This window comes from Aptenodytes forsteri, unplaced genomic scaffold (genome assembly GCF_000699145.1).
Source record: "Aptenodytes forsteri isolate BGI_AS27 unplaced genomic scaffold, ASM69914v1 Scaffold479, whole genome shotgun sequence".
Taxonomy (NCBI): domain Eukaryota; kingdom Metazoa; phylum Chordata; class Aves; order Sphenisciformes; family Spheniscidae; genus Aptenodytes; species Aptenodytes forsteri.
Window position 1 is genome coordinate 712,591 of NW_008794627.1, and position 21,057 is coordinate 733,647.

General features: G+C 39.3%; 1 protein-coding gene across 1 annotated transcript in view; it reads left to right on the forward strand.

Moving 5' to 3' along the window:
* The first annotated feature begins 17,300 nt into the window (after positions 1-17,300).
* The window catches only part of ESR2 (estrogen receptor 2), a 32,208-nt gene continuing 28,451 nt past the window's right edge, over positions 17,301-21,057 (forward strand). The window contains exon 1 of the mRNA XM_009273370.2: positions 17,301-17,767. Within this exon, the coding sequence (XP_009271645.1) occupies positions 17,334-17,767 (434 nt within the window). The 5' untranslated portion in view covers positions 17,301-17,333. The remainder of the gene's footprint in view (positions 17,768-21,057) is intronic.

Below are 21,057 nucleotides of genomic sequence, written 5' to 3' on the forward strand. Positions count from 1 at the left end.
GTGGTTGTAGGTCATGGATCAGCTGACTAGAAAGGTAGGAAAGGGATGTGGTTTGAGAAGTGGGAGAAGGCTGGTGTAGAGTGAAACTGAAGTGGAGTGAGTGCAGGAGTGTGCTGTGGGAGAACAACCCACCAGCACAGTGTGGCAACAGGGCCTTCCAAGCTCTAGAAAATTATAGAATCATAGAATCACAGAATAGTTTGGGTTGGAAGGGACCTCTAAAGAGGTCATCTAGTCCAACCCCCCTGCCGTGGGCAGGGACAGCTTCAACTAGATCAGGTTGCTCAAAGCCCAGTCCAACCTGACCTGGAATGTTTCCAGGGATGGGGCATCCACCACCTCTCTGGGCAACCTGGGCCAGTGCTTCACCACCCTCAGCGTAAAAAATCTCTTTGTTAAATCTAGTCTAAATCTACCCCCCTTTAGTTTAAAGCCATTCCCCCTTGTCCTGTTGCAACAGGCCCTGCTAAAAGGTTTGCCGCCATCTTTTTTATAAGCCCCCTTTAAGTACTGATAGGCTGAATATAAAATACCCTAATTTTGTTTCTGTGACACCTCATGCTGGCTCCTGCTGCCCGTCATTCTGCTGTCTTGCTGGTTCTTATTTGTAGCTTTAGTTCTCTGGGTGGCAAGGGAGGGTTTGCTTGGGGAGCAAGGGGAAGAGGGGTACACGATGGTTCTTTATGAGTTTGGGCAGGGGGCTGACTCCTCCACAGTTTGGGATGATGGGGGAAGAGGGGTGCACACAGGACATGTGGCCTGACTTGAATCTAATTTTATCCTCTAATTTTATCCACTTAGTGCCTCAGCTGTAGCTAGAAGTCCTCCTTGCAGGAAGAAAGGAACTGATCTGATCTAACCGTTTGCAGTCAGGCAAAAGAGCAGTCTTTCCTCCCCCACTTCTGCTTGTGCAGCCCTGCCTTTCTCTTGGTTTGCCATTTGTCTGACCTCTCGAGGTGTAGATTCATCTTACTAGCCCAGCAGTGAGATGAAAAAGGAAAGAAAAAAAAAAGAAACTCCCTCTCTCCCTCCCTCTCTTTTTGCTGGGATAGCTTCCTGCGACGTTCCCAAGCTGAAGTGACTTCTCCTGGGTCAGGTGAGCTCCAGAGCCAGCACAAGGGACAGGGAGGGACCACGTGGTCCTGAGAAGGCAAGGGAGAGACGCTGCTACTGTTGATGGCAGTGAGCTGTCAGACAAGAGGAGATGACCCAATCTGACCTCAGTCAGTAGCTGCTGCCATTGAAGACAGATTATTTTTGAAGGGGAAGTTGAACTGCAACTTGCTGCAAAATGAGGTCTGATTCAGAAAACTGTGAATTAAAAAGATATGTGGGAAGAGTCACCATTTTTTTGTATCTACTTCTTTGTGGTGACATTGAAAAGAGAAACAGAAGTTTTTACCACTGTGGTGTTTGTGATGGTTTGATTTCTTTTTAAACAGACTCCTTAAAGGGCAAGTTGTTTTTAAGTGTCTGCATTGATCAAAGAATAAAGCTCCGTTGCTTCAATTGTTGTAAATACTTTGGGAATCTTTCAGCCACTTCAGGTGGCTTTGTAACTCTCTCTCTTCTCTTGTTCTTCCACTGGCAGAATCTTCTGCATCTTGAACTTTGCTTTGCTAGTTAGATGATTCAGGTTGTCCGCTGAGGAAAGAAAATATATTTCAGTTTGCTTGAGTATATTAGTTGTATTGTAAGAGAGACTCTGAATTAAGGACAGCTGTTCTTGATGTCTGTTGAAAAACTATTGAAGAGCAGTGGGTGTGACCAATTACATTTCATCCCCATACCAAAGCCATTTCATTAGTGATTGCCTTGTGCTAGCAGGCCTTCTCTATCTTGCCCAACTATTCTTCCCCTTCCTGTTGCCTACTTTCTCGTAAAATCGTAGCAAAAAAGGAGGCAGCAATCATTTGTAAGCTTAGGTTCAGTTGATCTAATAAACAGGTGTATGACATCAGTCACGTCCTTCAAAGCAGTTGTTATCTTCTGTAATTACATGGTTCACATTTTATACCACCTGTCCAGTATATATAGTTAATATATAATAGATAGTTAATTCTCTCTGCTGATTCTTTGTGGCTTCATGGAAAGCAGCCTTTTCCAAGGGCTCCTACGCTATAAGGATTATATGTCTTTTTTTTTTTTCTGAACTTGTCTAGTAGACTAAATGTAACTAGATTAAATGAAGAGGAATTGCTAAGACCCTCCTCAAAAGAGAGTTTTGGCTAGTGTAACTGTAGGGAAGATGGGAAATGAATCTATTGCCTTTAGCCCTGCAGTGCATAGGAAGGAATTCCTTTGGGGAAAAAGTAGCAGGTTGGGGCCCTGGAGAGCATAGGAAGGAAGTGAAAAGGAGAAGAGGGAAATGGACATTTATCTCCTGGACAAGAAGCATAATCCTGCCCTGTGACCTGACCATGGTTGTGTATGGGCAAGAAAAGGCTCATGCTATGGAAAGGACTTTGTTTCTGTTATCTCTAGAGGCCAACTTCTCTGGAAGCAGAAAGGCTGGAGAAACAAGGTCTACTTTCGCTTTTGGGGTAGCAGGGTTGCCCCCTTCATAGCATCAGCAAGTAAGCTAAGATCTCAGAAGAAAATGAATATTTATTTAGAATAACTTAATTGCTACTGCAGGACATACGAGTCCTAATAGACATGATCTACTATAGCAGTGTATTCAAGGCCCAGGCGTCCAAGGGAAGATACAGGAATATGCTGCAAGACCATGAATCATGGCTGGGAGCTGTATCTGGAAAGATGTCAATGAGGGCAGAAGGGAGTTTGAGCTGTGGCAGTGGGGGAAATCCTTTAGACCCAGCAGACCAAATCTCCTATTCAGTAATATCCTATACTGCATATGTGATATGCAGACTGCTTGTTTTTTCATGTATGATTTATAAAAAAGTTTTGGATCCATGCTGAGTATCTGGAAACCCAGGTTTCCTACTTTTGAAAACCAAACTAAATTCAAAACCACCTCTGTTGAATCTTTATTGGATGAGGTAAATTACAGAAAGAGAGAATTCTCTCTTGCACAGAATCAAGAAACACAAGTTCCATGTGCTCAGCCAGTGAATTTCAACCTTTGACCTCAGTTGTCTGCTGCCAAGACTGCAACTAATTGGAAAGAGAATAAAATACTACAGCAATCTTGAATCCTAATGTATGTTGCAATAATTTAATATTTAACATTTAAAACTTTAGATGCCTTTTTTCTCTCTCTCTCTAAAGGATGAACCTATTAGAAATGGTTTTCTTTAATTCCAGCCTACTAGATAAGAGACCTGGATAAAGGGATTCCTTTGAATGCAAGCAAGAATGAACGCTTAGCAGCGTGGACTCGATACATTTATTGGTCTCTCCCTAGTGCAATGGCAGAGCTGCTTATCAATACAGCTGAGCTTCGAAAGAGTGGACCTTCAGAACCTGCAGCTAGCGTTGGATGCGATCTGAACGTATTGCAGCATCCAGACCTGTCACACGTCCCTGCTCAGCTTGAAGCTAGGAGCCTCAAGGAGAGGGTCTAGTATTGTGGCTGAAAGTTTTACCAGATTTGGAGGTGCTGTGAACCAGGTGGGTGTATTTAAAGTTGGCAATTTTTCACAGAAGCTTTTCTGTATGGGGTGGAAATAAGCCTTCCCTTGTGATACTGATTTTTCATTTCTTTTGGCAATAGTTAGGGAATGAAGTGCATGGTGCTGGGGTGGAAACTGTGGTAGCAAAGCAAGGTATTCACCCACTGGATGCTCACAGGTGATGAGGAGAATATACCTTTGCCCAGATAATACAGGGATGGGTAGTTTCCTTCAAATTCTTTTAGGCATAATTGTGGTATTTATTTCTGCAAATTTAATATTGCATCCTTCTTTTCCTTAAAGTTTACTTCTTTTTATGGATATGTGAGATACTGCGATGAAACTGTGTAGCTTTTTTTACAGCTATCAGCAGGTGTCCTTAAGGAGATTGCCACAACAATGTAATAATAGGCATGCAAGAACACGTAACGACTGATGAACACTGTCCAAAAAGATTCCCTCTGCAGTTCTGTTCTGGCCCTTTTTCTTCACTCTTCCTTCAGTGTGTTCCTTTCACTATAACACCTTTAAAACTTGTGGGAGGTGGTAAAAAGGTTCTTTGTTAGGTGTATCCTCAAGTCAAACCACTCTTCAAATTGCTTATATAGCGTGAATTTGCTAGAAAGCCAAGTCGTGACTGAGAGACCTGGGTTGCTAAATATAGTGGGAATGCTGAGAAGAAAACTTGGTGCTTTACTTGGGGGGTATACAAACAGTATACACCATACAGTTGGCATGGTGAATCCTATGGTCCCAGGAGCTGCTCAACCTTGAATAATTTTAGGTGATAATGATGTAAATAACTCTTTGTATCTGGGTCAATACAGACTTTATCCATTCATTAATGGTGGGCCTGGGTTGTCAAGCAGGTAAGTTTACCCATTTTATTCACTACAACACCTTTGCCTAAGGGAACTGCTTTTTGAATCTATTGGCATTAATGTATTCACCTTCATACACTTGTACACACAGGGGAGCATACCATCCTCAGCTTCATCTTATTTGGATTATTTTTGTCTTGAGTATTGTCTCAAGGCTCCTCGTAGCTGCTCCACATGTCTGCTAGACAGGTGCTGCTCCAGTTACAAACTGCTGTAGCTCAGGGTCTAATCATCCCTTTCTATGCATGGAAACTCCTGTCTTGACGCGCACCCCCCAAAAAAAGCTATGAGGAAAATACATTAATTAAAGGCCTTCTCATTTTATATTGTTTTAGGAAACATTAATATACATTATATGTAAAAAAGAGAGAGATGAGAACTTGACTTATTTTTCTTTGTCTGCTGCCAACCTGTTCCTGATTGTTTATCTAGTTACTCTTTATTCCATCTGCTTATCAAACACATAAAATCCTTAATAAAACTTTAATTTGCCTTGATTGAAGTTTTTTGCTTATCTTACCCAAAATAGCTGTGGCTCCTAACTGAGAGAAGATCTGAATGGAGAGGAAAGGTACAATTCACAGGTAACTACTTAATGCTGCTCCTAATGTTTATTTGGTATCCATAGTCCTTGTTCCCCTTTCCCCTCTTAGATGTGCATTTTGTGGACACTTCTGCAGAGGTGCACATGTATTATTCTATATATAAGGATCTCTTGACCCCACTGATGTCCTCACAAGTCTAACTTCTGCTGACAGCTATGGGTAGCGTCCCCTCTGTCCTTCCTGGTTTTGAAACCTTTTGCCATCCATTTGTGGAAAATAAGGGGCCCTTTAGCAGTAGAGTCTCTGTTGCTGTCTTGTGAAAGGGGCAGGAGGACGGTTGCTAAAAATAGAGGGGAGCTTTGGCAAGGGTCAGGTATTGAGAGTAAAGGGACTCGCAGGACCAGGGCCTGGTACGGATGGTTTAGGGGCTACGTCGGGACGTGAGGGCAAAGCAGCCCTTATACATGTGAACAACTAAGGTACGCTCCTGTAGTATTTAGCAGTAAACCTTTATGTTCCTATCCTGTTAGTATTGAGGATGGTAGAGAACATGACCTTGCCCTTAAACAGTGTTTAAGGGTTACTACAGGCACAAATGGGATTGGATAGACACAGGTCCAACTCTATATAAGAACTACTCATCAAAAAGTGCTGGCAGTAGGGATTTGAATCCCCTGTAGCTTGCAAAAGGCTCTATCTGTCAAAACAAAAGGAATTTCAGATTAAAAACAGCTGTCTTTGGACCTGCAAAATAGTAATGAGAGGAGATGGGGAGGCTCAAGAAAAAGAACATAGAAACAAGGTAGAAAGGCAAATCCGATGTTGAAAAAAATTGCATTAGCATGAAGTAATTATGGGAATAGCTGACTGAGTGGATAGTAATACTACCTTGGTATGGTCCTGGCTGTGCTTGCAGAGAAGCTGTTGATAGCAAAGGGGGCAGGACTATTTCAGCTGCATGGGTTGACAACAGACAAATCTCCTAATTCAGACAAGAGATTTCAGAAGGTTGTGTAGACTTGGAGGTATTTCGGGGTCTAAAATGCAAGAATGAATAACATCAGGCTTTATCCAAGCAAATCTACAAGCATGTCAGCTTCCCTAGAGTAAATGAGGTTAATGCTGTGTAACTAATCAAGCATTTTGAAAGCAATCCCAATGTATAATTGAGAATTGGACCTTGCTGCATGTCTTCAATTTCTTTCTTTTTTTTAATAAATGTTAGCTCGGTAAAATAAAGATATCACCTTAAATGGCTTCTAGTTAATTTGCTTTGTTTGAAAAAGAATGTAGTTACATTTAAAAAAAAAATCCCTCCTTGTCTGTGTTTATGCATGTGGTGTTTAAAAATAATGCCAAAGTAGTTTATCAATGATGTTGCCCAGAATGTCTAAGAAGATGAGTACATTGCTGGTTCAGAGCAAATGTTAATTATGTTTCAGGTTTTCCTGTGACAAAGATATAAAAAGTTTGATTTAGCTTTTTAAATCTCAGTATTTGCTTCCAGAATTGCTGGTTAGTTAATCATTCATATTTCTGTGCTAAATATGAGAATGCTTGGCTTATAAAATGATTCAATCATGTAAGCGCTTTAACTGCAGTGAACAACAAATTCAGAAGCTTGTTATGTCAGAAAGGAGGAGGAGGAACTTCTGTTTAGGTCTTGCCTTCACAGGGAAAGGAAACACTGATAGTATCTGTGTAATCTTGCACTGATGAGCTGGCATCACATTGCTTTGAAAAGATTCATATTTGAAATCTGATGACTAAGTGGTGGTGGGCACAGCTGCTTTAGAATCAAGAGATAAAGGAAAGAAGGAAAACAAATCCAGAATTGCTATGTGAAAACCTTGCTGACATGTAATGCTGTCAGAACATTTATAAAGAGCAGAAACCCTATTCAGTGTCAATCAGGTACGTGCTATATTGAATGAAATATTTATTATTTTAAATGTTGCCAAAGCTCTGCAATTGATAGCCACTGGATTTATGAACAATAACCTCTATAAGTGAAATGGAATATTAAATTATCGAGAGTTTTTGTTTTAGTTCCAGTGCACATTTGTTCTTGAAGTCTAACAGTTTATGCAGATAAAATGATCTTTCAACAGGTTTGTTTTAAAAATTCTTTGAGGATTCAGAGAAAATTGTGGAAGTTTGCTATATTTTAGGGCTTTGGCGCTTAAGAATAATTAGAATAGGATTGCTGCACTAAAAGCAGAGGAGTATTTTTGAACATAACTTAGGGGTTTGGATTTTTTAACGTTTATGGAAAACTGCGCAAATGAATATGCTAATAAAAGGTAAAAGCCACTTCTTAGCATCATAGTATTTTTAGGACCTGATCCAAAGCAGATTGGAGTTATTGGAAGTTTCCTCATTGACTTGACTGGAGTGTGGATCAGGCTTTTCAAATTCTACGTCTCATACTGATAAATATCTCAGGTTTTGTTCTTACAGTTGCTGTGTCTACCTAAGTAGTTTTCCCATATTAAAGTTGGTGATACAGGTTTACATTCTTTTAATGAGAACTTCAGTTTTGAAAAGGATCTGCCTAATTAGACAAGAAGGTACAAACCTGTTTCTTACATTTGCTTTTGGAAATGCTAACAGGTATATTTAACAATAACTAAAGATTGGACAGCACGTGTGTAAATCTCATCAAACCTATCAGAACCTCTGCCTGAATGCTAGTAAAGACTTTCAGCTAGCAATGACAAGAATGATCTGGTCTTTTTATCTTGGAGGTTTTATAAGTGAGGTTTTATTACAGAAAATAAATTTCAGTCTAGAAAGAGGATGGGGTAAACAGCAAATTATGCAATTTAGACCTTGGAATGGCTGGTAAATGTGCTAGTTGTTTCTGGGAAAGGGTTCAGCCTTGTCATATGGAGAATGATGCACAATTACCATTTATGTGCAGAGAAAGTTTTGATATGAGTTGCATGAGAAACCACTTTTGAACATAAAGTCATTTAGCATTTGATTCTGATGTGCTGAGTATTACCAGCAATCTGTTTCCTCATCCGTATCCTTGAAATTCCTTGCTCATCTGTTGTCCCCCCAAGAGGGGGAGAAATCTAAGACTGAAGTATGGTGCCTTAACTGAAGTAACAAATACATGTTGTATTTCTAATTTAAAGCTTTAGAACTTTTATTTGCTATTTCAGAACCTTATCAGAATTCTTTTTTATGTTTGTGAACAAAGTTTAAACATAGAATCACCCCTCTGTCGCTATCCTCCTTTTTGCTTTCCTTTCTTAACTTTCCTATATCTCTTTAAATAAGATGTAACTTGCATTTCGCAGACACAGTGACTGTAACACAGTGTTAGAGGAAGACAGCTGTAGTGTCTCCATTCTCCGACTGGTAACTCTGTGTGTGTGTGCAGTTCAGCTTCCTCGGACTTTCAAAAGAGAAATAACAATAAAAACCTTAGACCTGAAGGGATGGACTAAATCTTCTTTACAGTTGATCTCCTAAGTGCTGTAAATTATGAAACCAGTTAACGGAGCTTCAAGTATTGCTGGAGAAAGTGGAATCACAAAAATCATTTTATATCCCAGTGAATTTTTTTGTTGGTAACCTGATAAATTTAAAATATCACAGGAAGAAAATACCCATAGTTTTAGAGATGGTCTTAAAATTTTGCACTTGCAGAACTGCCTTTGATAAGAGTTAGCCACTGTGGCTGCCTATGATGATATTCTGATAAAGAATGGATTAAAATGTATTAATTAAAACCACTATAAAGCCATATTAGTATATGATCTCTTTAAATACACTTAGTTTTAGTTCTGCTTCTTGAAGATTGACTTGAAGGTAAAGTAGAAAAGAACTTACAGTGAAAAGGGATGGTGATCCAGGGGGCTGAATAGATTTTATATCCACTGTGGTGTTGTGCTCTTCCTCAGTCATCTGTAACATGCTTTTGCTAGCAGCAAGAAATATTCACATAGAAGAGTTTGCTGGTCCATTCCTTCAGAGACAGGAAATACGAAGGTCAGAGAACAGAAATCCCAGAATCATTTCTCTGATTTAATTTTAATAGGACTAGGAGGACATTCATGTTTTGTCTTGATAAATATATTAGACAAATGTCCACCTGGGTGAATCAACAACAAAATTCTGACTAACTCAGTTGAGACAGGATTTTACCCACAGTAAAAGGCAGTTTTCATGTCCAGGTTAATGATGAGACAAATCTAGAACAGCTTTTTTTGTTTAAGGGACTAAAATATACACAAACTTTGGTTACCTGTGGATGATGTTAAATGTATCTGATCTGGGATTTCATGCAGCATTGTAACAGTGTTTCATAGCTTGAAAGGCAAGAATAAGCAATGTGTTGGTTTGTGTGTTATTTCAGTGAATTAGTGACGATGAAGGAAAAGTTATGGCGTAATTACTAATTTGTCAGGCAGTTGTAAGTCTTTTAAGTCATCAAAATCAGGTATCAAATAACTGCATTGCAAAAAATTTTCTTTTAAAGAAAGTTAGAATAAAATTGCAGGGGCAAAAATACTTAGTCTTAAATTTTCTGTTAATGTGAAGATGTATAGCAAAATGAATACAAATGAAATAGTGTTTTACACAAATTCCAGTAAGGAAACAAATTGAACTATAGCTAAAACCAGAAAAGCAGCTAAGATTGTACTGCATTTCATACATATTCATACATAGATTTCATTTCTATCTAATTATAGAAATGGTTGTTTATTCAAGTTTTATGACTAAAAAGTTTGCTTTGTGTAGTAAAAGGTAAGGCAACCATGTATTAGGTAAGGCAGCCATGTATTTATGAAGCGTGTTGTTTGGGTACTGAGTACAGCAAGACGCAAACTGGACACTCCTTGCTGTCATAGTCACACAAATGAAGCCAGACTCTCAGTGTCTCCCAAGGCATGGTTCAACTCCACAATTTGAGTTGCTGCCTGAGTGGCAGTGATGGAGATGGCATCTTGCATCTGGCATGTTTTTCTTGGTCAGACACAATAGGCTGTCTTGAAAACAATGCTGACAAGTGCTGTTAGTTGAAGAGGCTTTGGGCCTGTTGCTTAATAAGACCACTAGTGAAACTGTCTCTTTCATTACGTAAATTAGTCCTAAAGCATAAATAATTTGCATAGTAAAGAGGATGTGTGGAAAAAACACAGTAAATAAGACGGTTTTATCTGGGGGTGGAGAGAGTGGAATAAGGGATATGGCACGTTGGTCTGACAGGGAAAAGTCTGCTGCTTTTTGTCCACTCTTCATGTCACTTAGATCTGAAAAAATGGTTCCCTGACAGCAAGTTTGCAAAGAGGGTTTTCTTATGCCAAAGACAACTCTGGTTATCACCGTTCCCTCTCGGCCTCATAAAGCAAGAGGTCATTTCAGGAGCCTGAGGCATGGCACGCTCAAGGGAACAGCCAATGTATCATGTCTGCTTAACCAGGAGGAACTAAATCCCGCATTCACTGACATACATGTCAAACAGAAACTCCCACCCTGTGTTTTGGAGCGATGGCAGGTCAGATGCTTGGGTGGTACAGCATGTTCTGCAGAAATAAATTAGTTCATGTCGTTTGGGGATATGTCCTGTTTGTCTACCCACCAATCTAATCTTGTTGCCTATAGATTGCCAGGGGGTCTAGGTTTTAGGGGCAGTTATGACCTTACTCTATTGTCCATTGGCCAAATGGCTCTTAATCTCATCACAGGTTTTTATGGCTAGTGATGGACAGCTGCTGCCAGGGAAAATCTCTCATCTTTGCTTTCCTCAGAAAGCAAGACAGACAGTCTCTCTTCCTGAGAGAACAGGAAGTTTCAATTCCTGCTCTATTCCTATAGTCTGATTTACTTGTTTTTCTTCATATATTGACTTTTTTCCCCTTCCCTTTTCTCTCTTAAGTTTCTGTCTGGCATGAGTGCATTGCTGCTGGCACTGCTCTGTGTGTGCCTGCTGTATATCCTCACAGACTTACGTGGGGGAACTGCTGTGGGAACAGGGAATAAATGCAGTGGTATTTTCAGTCCCTGATTGATTTATTTCTAATACAGGAGATGCTGAATTGTTATAAAAGTAAACAGAAAGAACTTGACTTTAGTCAAAGAATCTCAGCCCCTGTGCCAGCTCATGTCTACAGCATGCAAATAACTAAGAGAGAGTTATTCAGTAACCCGTCAAGCTGTGTATAAGTCCTACTGGGCAAAATGAGGCTGTTTCTCCATATATATTTGCCCTTTTTGAAGGCAGATGATTGAGCATGGTGCTCTGTTTCTCAGCAGAGTCATATGAATTAAAGATGTCCCTCAATACAGGCTTTTGTAATGACTAGAAAGTAATGAGGTGGAGGAAGGCTCCTATACCCTTGTTCCTCACTGTCATTAAGGGAGAAATGGTGGTTGAAGGAATTAATTCCTCCTGGACCGAAGGAACTGGTGTATTCCCTGCTGTTGGCACAGAGCTGTGTTCTGATCATCAAACCAAGAATTAACTTCTCAGAATTAACTTCTTAAGAATTAGCTTAATTAATTAGCGTGTGCTGAGAGACCCAAGTGTGCTTCAGAGATGCTGGATACAGATGCACATCCCAGCTACATGAAAATCTGAGTCCCAGGTGTAGGCCAGCCTGTACAGCTCTTCCCTGCCCTTCCTTGCATCAGAGAGAGATGCTTTCTTTTAATAACAAAGTTCTTATTGGACAAGGGTGATATTCTCTCTACCAGCTTCTGCTAGGATACTGCTGTGGATTGAAGTGTGATTACAAAATCCTCGGATAGATCCTTGTAATTGCTACTTGTGTAACAGTTTTAATAGACGTTTCTTTTCTAATGGAACATGCTAAAATTTTCACACTGAAATTCAAATATTCTTTTTGATGGAATAGTATTGAGTGTCCACACTGTACTTCGAAGTAATGACACAGAGAGTAAAGGAGCTGAAGTCTCCCAGTTTGTATTCTTGAACAGGACAGTGGCTTTCCATTTCTGGTCTCTGGATCCCTAAGTCTATGAAATGTACCTAAGAAATGCAAATCACTGAAAGCTTAAATCCATTCTGAGGTCTGATAACATTTTAAGGATCTATAAATTAAAAGGCTAAAAACTACTGCAGTCAATCTTAACTCTAGTTTGAATTGAGATCTGAAAATCTTTTCCAATTGTATGCATACCTTCTTCTAGTGAACTAATCCCATTGCAGTATATGCAAGACAGCTGTTTTCATGTACCATGAAGTGTTAAATGCTGGTTGTCTTTGGACAGGACCCACAGCTCTTACCTTCTTGAACAAAGTTGACAAGGTGGTCAGTGTCTGGGGTAATTAATGATGCTTTAATATGCTTCACTCATTCTAGCACAGGTAAAATGGAATTTCCTCTGCTATGAATGCGTCCAGTAGTGGAGGGACATAGTCATAAAACAATTCTGGTGGGAAGGGACATCTGGAGAGCAACTAATCCATTGTCCTGCTTAAAGCGAGGTCAGGTTGCTTAGGGCCTTTTTCAGTCAAGTTTTTTTTATATCTCCAAAGATGGAGATTTCACAGCCTTTCTGGGTACCCTGTTCCTGTACTTAATTCTCACTGTGGAGAATTTTTTCATATGTCCAACTGGGATTTCCCTTGCACTGACTTGTGACTGTAACCTCTTGGCCTGGCTTGTGCACTTTTTCTGAAAAGAGCCTGGCTTTGTCATCTTTGTAACTCCACTTTAGGGAGTAGAAGACTGGAGTTACACCCTCCTGCAGTCTTGTGTTCCTCTGGTGGAACAAACCCAGTTCCCTTGGTGCCTCCATGTATGTCATATGCATTGAGCCCTGAAATATATTTATGAATGTTTAGAATAACCTAGAGGTTGTCAGCATCCTCAGTAACACAAAGGTTAAGATAGGCCAAAGAGAGTGCTCCTTTTGCTTAAGTGTTTCAAAGTATTCTTGCCCCTGTGCTTTTAATCTGCAGTATTTTCTTCAGAGGAGGTCTTGATCTCATTGAGAACAGGCTATTCATTTTGCAGGAATGAGTACAACATCTGATGTCTGGAATGATAGCTTTATTTTCATTTTGCTTCCCTATCTGTCCCCTATTTGTTGCATCCTGTCCTTCTCAGGTAATAATGAACTTGTTTACTTGTATGCCTTCTGTTGGCAGTATCTGGCACTGCTGTGTTTAATGAGTAATAAGTTTTTCACAAAACTTGAAGCACAAGTGCCATTTTATGCATCAGGAATGACTTTTCTTTAATGATCAGTTTTTGAGAAAATGATTCAGTTCATTGTTGCGGTGAGTTGTGTAAAGTTTAACTTAGCAGAATATTAATAGAACACTTCGCAAGATGACTGAGGGGCTTAGGCTGTGGGCTAGTGGAATGCATGCTTGCTGAATCACCTCTATTAAAACGAAAGGAAGAACGATTGCACTTTAATTTAAGCCTAGCAGAGAAAAAGGTCATCTTAATTGTCTATTGCAAAAAAGTCTTTGCTCAAAATATATGACTTGCCTATAAAATTCTAAGCATGTTGTAGTGTATGTTGATGGAATGGTGCCTGAGAACATCCATCACTCTATTGCTTTTTGCAGACTGTTGCATTTTTCTAGGAAAAGCTATTGTATTATGTTTCCAAGCAGGCTCTAAAACATGGCAACCTGCCCTCTCTACCTATTTTTTCCCCTTTCCAAAACTAAAAAAACCTAAAAAAACCAAAAAAAATTTCATACAAGGCTTTTAAAAAGATACTTGCTATAGGTAATGTGCAATAACTGGCTTTTGAGTTTGTTCAAATAGGTCAGATGGCTTAATTATTTACCCATGTATCTGTTTGACTATGACATCTAAACCAGTTCTTGTGCCTGATCTGGTGTGTCTTGCATGGTGACTCTCAACATACATCGAGTTCAATATGTAGAGCTGTTTAAAGACCAGAAACCTAATTTTTTTCGGTGGAGAACGTTGATAACATCACATTTTTGTTTCTACATCCTCATGGATAGTGGTGTCATCCTCTGTGTACTGGAGCCAATGGAACTACTTTCTCTTATGCCAGATGTGAATCCTGCCCTTAGTGACTTAGATTTGTGAATGGTAAGTGTTACTCAAGGAATCGGACAAAATGGCTATTTACTTAATAATGGCATTTCAGTTGTCGAGTGTCTTGCTAAGCTACACTGACTTAAGCAGACTGAAACATTTGCAGTCTCCCAGAAGACTGCAGTATAAAAATAATGGATGCCGGTTTTGTTTCTGTGTCTGGTACAGATCTAGTGCAGTGCTGATAGATTAGATGTAAATAATGTACTTTAAAATTGAATCTTGCTTTTAAAATCTTTCTTCAGAGAAGGAGGAGATGTTGGAATGGGAGTTCACTTTATGCAGGAGTTCACTTCTGTTTAATGAATGGTGCTTAAGATATGAAGACATTATACCAGCATGGAACAAATTTATTAGCCTGTTGCACTACTTACTCTAATCCTTGACTTAAATGTGGTCGTGCTTCCTTCTGAGGTATTGGTGTTAGTGGAGTTTGTTTTCTGTATCCTTAGATCTTAAGATCTGGTTCCCTGAATCTACACTCCTTCTTTAACTTCACAGTCCTTAGAACTTCACAGTCCAACAGTCAGTTTTTAGGACCTTCTGAGCAATACCGGATAATTTCAGCAGCTTCACTTTATTTGTAAGGCTCTGGGCTTCCCGTTCTAAATTCTCTAGGTATAAGGAAATGTGAACAACGTGATCTCATGTAGAACCATAGTCTACTGCAGCTAAACTATTTCTATGACCCAAGTTAATTATCTTAAGCCGATGCTGTTATTCTTTCACTATATTGCAGTCTACTGAAAACCATGAGTACAGTTTTCTTTAACCTCCTGGAACCCAGAGTCCCTTCTCTTGTAAATAAGTCATGAGCAGACTGTTTTTGAGGAAGGCTGTACTGACTTCTCATGCTTGCATGGACTCCTCCCTCTAAAACAAACTTCACTCTTGCTTCTTGTAACTTCTATGTATGTTTCTAAACACTGTGTGTTGCCCTTTGGAGAGAATATGTCCTTCTGCTAAACAGGCAGTTATCCTGCATACCACTCTACTGGATTACCTCTCCAGAAAAAGGTGACTTAAAGCTCAGCTGATTTCAGTTCGTAAAATTGTGTAGTACCAGCTCTGTGTTCTCTCTGCTTCTACAGCGTACATGCATATATTTTCCAAATGTCTGAGGGAAACTACACAACCGGTTGCCTGCTGCAACAACTATCAAAGTATCATAGCAGAATGTCTCCAGCTGACTATAACAGAGAGGTTGTTGTAATGCCTCTCAGGTGCTTCTCTCAGAAGGGTTTGGGGTTACCCTGCACTCTGTGCCCTTTGTAGGGGGGCAGAGGGACACAACACGGTCAGCTCTTGCTGGACATTCCAGATGCTCCTGCAGAGTGTCCACGCACACCTTGAATATGTGCAGCCTCTGAGATCACAAATGGTGTACAGCTTTACCTACACAGAAGCTTTAAATGCATTTTGAATTCAGTGTGCTCACTGGGTCCAGTCGTAGTGACCACTGAAAATAGTCTTGATACCATTTCTTAGTTCCATCATTTGCTGCTTAAAAATTACTTGGGCTACCCACCCCATAATCTGGGAGCGAAAGCACCTTTGGGATTTTCAGTGCTTTTTGCAGTGAAAATTGAATGATGCTTGGTTTCTCTTAGAGGAGACTGTGAAGCATCTGGCTGGGGCAAATGAAGCATGTAGATTGTGTGAGGAGCGAGGTCAGATTCTCCTGCTTTGGCTGCATTGGAGTTCCAGTGCAACAACTGCTGGACATAAACAGCTGCTGACATATCTCATTTTCCTGTTTCCCACAAAGGAAAAAACAGCAGCTGGGCCTGAAGTGCCTGAGATGATTTAAATGAGTTCCTGGTTATTTCTACAGATATCTTCAGTTTCATCAACAGAGTGCAAAGTGAGAAGGAAGGACGGACCCTAAACTATCCATTTTATTCAAAAAGACTACTTCTTACATTTTTTGTTAATGCTTCTACCCTCAGTCCTGACCCTAGAGGAGAAAAATGCGTCAATGCCCCAAGACAGCATACTAGAAATGCCATCTGGCTGAGAATTTTTGGGACAGGGAGGTTGCTGGTACTTCAGCAAACCTGTGTTTGAATCTTCCTCATCTTGCTTTATGGTCACGTGAGGTGAAAAAAGGTAAGAATATTTGGCATCAATACTTTGGCCACTTCTGGAATAGCAAAGCTGCGGGTGACTTTTTAATTAGCCCATGATTTTTCATGTCAAGATCTTATTACCATCTGTAAAAGTACACTACGGTGTCAGTTGTGGGGGCTGCAACTTGCTATTTTGTTTGGATTACAAACTGTAAGAGGGCTGCATGTCTGTCTCCAAAGCTGGAATGAATTGCAGATGAAATTAGTGAAGAATAAAAAAGAAATATTTTTAAATGCAACTGTAAAAGTAATGCTTCCAGGACAGGGGTTATGTCTCAGGAGGATGGTTTTGGTCGGCTTTTTTTTTTTTTCTTTTCAAAACTTTTTCTCCCTTAAACCTAAATCTGACAAAGAGTATTTACTGTGGGCAAATTAAGGTCTCTGTTTTGATAGTTGATTCAGGTGGGAGGAAGGATGAAGAGTAGTTGGGATGGGGATGTAGAGTGGCAGGAAATTATAAAACTTCCTGACCTTATGAAATTGCTCAAGTTCTGTCTTGTCAGCTTTGGGAATATCTGCATTTTGCGACTTCTATTTTTATAATGGCTCTGTTCAGAGGTGCCGTATCCAGGGACCTCTCTGTGATGAAGTTGCATTGCTTACTGGCATCCATTACATGTCTTCCTCCTCTGTGGAGAGGGATGTGCAGTGGAGTTCTGGTTTCGGAAGGTAAAGGAGATATATGTGTGTGTGTGTGCGTGTCCTGGTTTCGGCCACAGAGTAATTTTGCCTCTGACATAGAGCAGTTTTACCCTGGTTGTAACGAGTTACTTTTGTTAAGATCCAAGTTGTCACCAGCATCTTTGTTTCAGGCTTCAAGTGCTTTTTTTTTTTTTCATTATTATTGTTAAGGGAGTCTAAACTCAACATGTGTCTTAGCCTTTATTTTTAAGGAAGTTCAAGAAAGCTTTCTTTTTCTTAAAGGTAGTAAATTTGTACATTGACTGTTTAAGTGCATTTGGTATGTAATCTGTTTTAACAGGATATTTTTATATTTTCTGTTTTACTAATTCCTTTTTTCTTTTATAGAAAAGACTTAATACAGAACTTTCTTACTTTTTAATTCAACTTTTTTTATGCCTTGCCATCTTAGGATGAATATTTAAACAACAGTCTTCAGACTTGCTTCAAAATGTCCCTGTGTGCATCTTCTCACAAGGACTTTTCTCAGTTGCTGCCACTTCAGGATATTGGATGCAATAAAACAGAAATTAAAAACTCACCGGCTGGTATCGTCTCTCCAGTTCCCTACAGCTGTAATCAGTCCACGTTGACAGCAGAACACAGTCCAGTCTATATTCCCTCATCTTACATGGAAAACAGACATGAATATTCTGCAATGGCATTCTGCAGTCCTGCTATCATGAATTACAACATTACCAGCAATTTTGGTGATTCAGAGAGTACATCTGTGAGGCAGACATCAAGTCCCAATGTGTTATGGTCTGCTCCTGGCCATCTCTCCCCTCTGACGTTGCACTGTCAGTCATCGCTTCTGTATGCAGAGCAGCCAGAGAGTCCCTGGTGCGAAGCAAGACCAATGGAGCCAGTGCTACCTGTGACCAGGTCAGTACTACTCATTTCTTTAAAACTTTGCTGAAAATTATTTACAGTTTCTTTAGTTCTTTTAAGTCTTTGCTTTTTACATTTGACTTCTATGTGTTGGTCTCTCTGAAAAACAAAACAAAACCAAAAAACCTCCACCAAACACCAAATCAGTCCTGGGTTTTGTGGTTCTTTTAACGTAACTTCTGAAATAGGATTTCTTTTCCAATAGGTCCTTAGAGAACTATACACTGACACAAAGCACTACAAATGCCTTCAATGTGGGAACCGTTTACTGTGTACAAACAAAAGTTCAAGACTGCTAGGTACTACTTTGTGTAATAAAAATGAATTTTGCTCTGGAAAATTAAGTCCTTTGAGTGAAAGAAGTAAAGGTTTGTTCTTTTTTCCTTTTCATACAACGTTGTTTGAATTCCATTTTATCTGGATTTTGGTTTGGTTTTTTTTTTAACTGCCTCTAATAGTTGTGAAGGCTTTTCATGAACTTAGAATTCAAGGGAAATGTTTTCTTTGTTTTCTGGTTTTAGTATTAACAGTCACACAGCAACATGCATCATGTTTAAAAGGGTGCTGCTGCTGAGAAGTCTGACATGGTTTCTTGTTGCTGTTCTCAACTGACTTCATGAAGGCGTTGTGAACAGCAGATTCATGGGCTAAATTTTCAGCTATAAAGAAACTGTATTTGCAAAAACATATTCCCATTCTGCACGTTTACTCATATTACAAACCATAAGCAGTGTGTAGATCATCAGCTGATGAAATTACTCCATTCATGGGCACAACAGCTGTTGGATGGCTAGAAGCACAGGGTGTTGCAGGTGCTGTTCCTGTTTCAGCAGCTGTATGTTTATTCATAGGGCTCCTTATTTAACTTCAGCAGTCATTGTCAGTATGAAAAATAGTGTGTCCTGGCAACAGTTTTAGTTCAATTGTTAATAAAGGTTTTGTGCTATTTTTGAGACTACCCACGTTCCTTCTGCAATGGGTGGGCCTTATGTTGACTGCACAGGGCTAAGGCGTGAGATCTGTCTACTTCAGACTTGCAGGCTGCACAGATCTTCAGCCCAGCCACCTGACTAGTCTCTATTTGGAGTCAGCAGAGAGTAGCAGGCAGTTCCGGAGTGCAAATCTACTTTAAGTGTAAGTGTGTGGATTGGGAGAGGCCGTTTGGGTAGCACTTATATACAGCATTCCCCAAGCAGGTCTAATGTGACTAGGGCTAACATCCAAACTCTTCCTGCTTTGGTTAATGTTTCAAAACTTTGACAGCCCTGGGAAGGCTGCTGTAGGTTAGTGTTTGAAATTGTCCAGGTGATGGGACAGCAGCTGGAATAACCCAACAGCAAGAGCACCCCATCTGATGCTCTGCAGTGTGCTCTCTACACAGACAGAAGGGAAGCCAAACCTGCCACACTGGAGTTTAAGTAAATAAGTCTTCTGCCATTTGTATAGATTCATACAGACTATTGCTCTTGTAGCTGATGAAGACCTAACTTAAAGAGGAGAAATGAAATCTGGAGTCTATATTTATGGATGATCTTTGTTGTTCAGCAGCAAGTAACTACTGTGTTGCTTGGTAGCTGGACCTTCTCAGTGGTTCATTTGTCTCAGTATGATGCAGTGTAACGCCCACTTTGTGTATAGAAGTTGTAAAAAAGAAAAAAAGAATTTGGCGTGGAAACACAAAAAGCAAAAGCTGTAATTCCCTTATTGTGGATATCTGTCCTGAAATAAGGCTATAAAGAAAAAAAGCCCTGTGTTTCCTTTTGCTTTATCCTTTGGTGAGGTCTTAAATTAATGTCATGAACATTATATTTATTGCCATGGGAACAACGACTGTGACACTACAGATTCGTAGATTATACCTTGAAGGAAGAGTTCTTGGGATTGAAACTTAAAGGAATAGCTCTGGGGGAAGGAAGAGACTAATGCTGTAAAGTGTAAGTAATTTCAAACAGTGTTGTAGTTTGAGAAAAGGGATTTTGTTTGAAAGATGAGCAAGAAAGCATTACTACATACACAGTTATGTGTACATACATACATATGTACTACAACGTAGCCTGTTACACAGTTTATTTTACCTTTCAGAATAAAGCCAGAGTCTCACCATGGGAGGAGTTTATTTTCCCTGGGTGTAAATTTCCGTTAACATTAGCTAAACTAATGTGGTCCACTTTGCTAAAGCTGATCACGGTGTAATTTGGTTCTCCTTGTAGATCAGCTTAAAATAAGGAACCTGAATTCTCGGCATTCTTTCTTCACAAATAGGTTCATTATATGAATACAGAAGAAATTTATTTAACTTTGTTAAATGCAAATGTTATGCAGTGTAGTATTACTTTGCACCAATCGTTCAACAAAAATGAATTGTATTCCATGTAAAAATAGATGTGAATTTTTAGAGTTCCATGGGTTTTGTACAAAATGGCAATAATTTGGTGATAAAGACTCTGCTATATGTATTTGCATTATAGGTCCTGTACCTAGTGAAGACAATAGAAATAGTCTCATAAATTTTGTTGGTGCAGGATCACTCAATTTATATTAAAATGACATGAAGAGAAAAAGAATGTGACAGTGTAATTACATTATATTTAAAAGTAGTCTGAAATTGACTTCTGTCTTCATCCTCTAAATAAAAGGATTTTAATTAAAGAAACAAAAGGTTTATATTCAAAACAAACAGATATATTACTTTCTAAAAAGTATTAGAAAACTATAATGAAGTTGCCAGAGTGATGTTTCTGGAACTGAATTTGTTCTTCTTTTATTTTCCTTGTGCTTCCAACTAATTGCAAGTAAAGCATGTAAGTAAAGGTTTTTGGGTACACAGGCTAGCAATGCTTGCTTAATTAGAAATTATTTAGTAACTTTGTCTTGTTCACTGTGTGCTAATTTCATATTTATACATATTTATATGTATATATACATATTTATACAACATTGCTCTGAAGCCATAATTATTTGCATTGTTCTCCCATGCTTTTTTAATTGTGCTCATTCTGCAGAGCACTTAAACGTATGTTGAAGTCTCTTTGAGGTAATGGGTTGGCATCTCCATTTTATGATGGAATGGTTACAGAGATTAAGCAAAAATATGTCCCTTAATTTTGAGATATCTATGACATAATTTTCAGCATATTAATCAATGTTTGGAGTATAGCAGAACCTGTGCTTTGGAGACATAAATATTGACAGTTGTGTGGTATTAACAATTCCAGAAGTTATAGTGGAGGGAGTCTCTAGAAAAAGAGGAAGATAAACACTGAAAAGTATTCTTCAGCTGATTT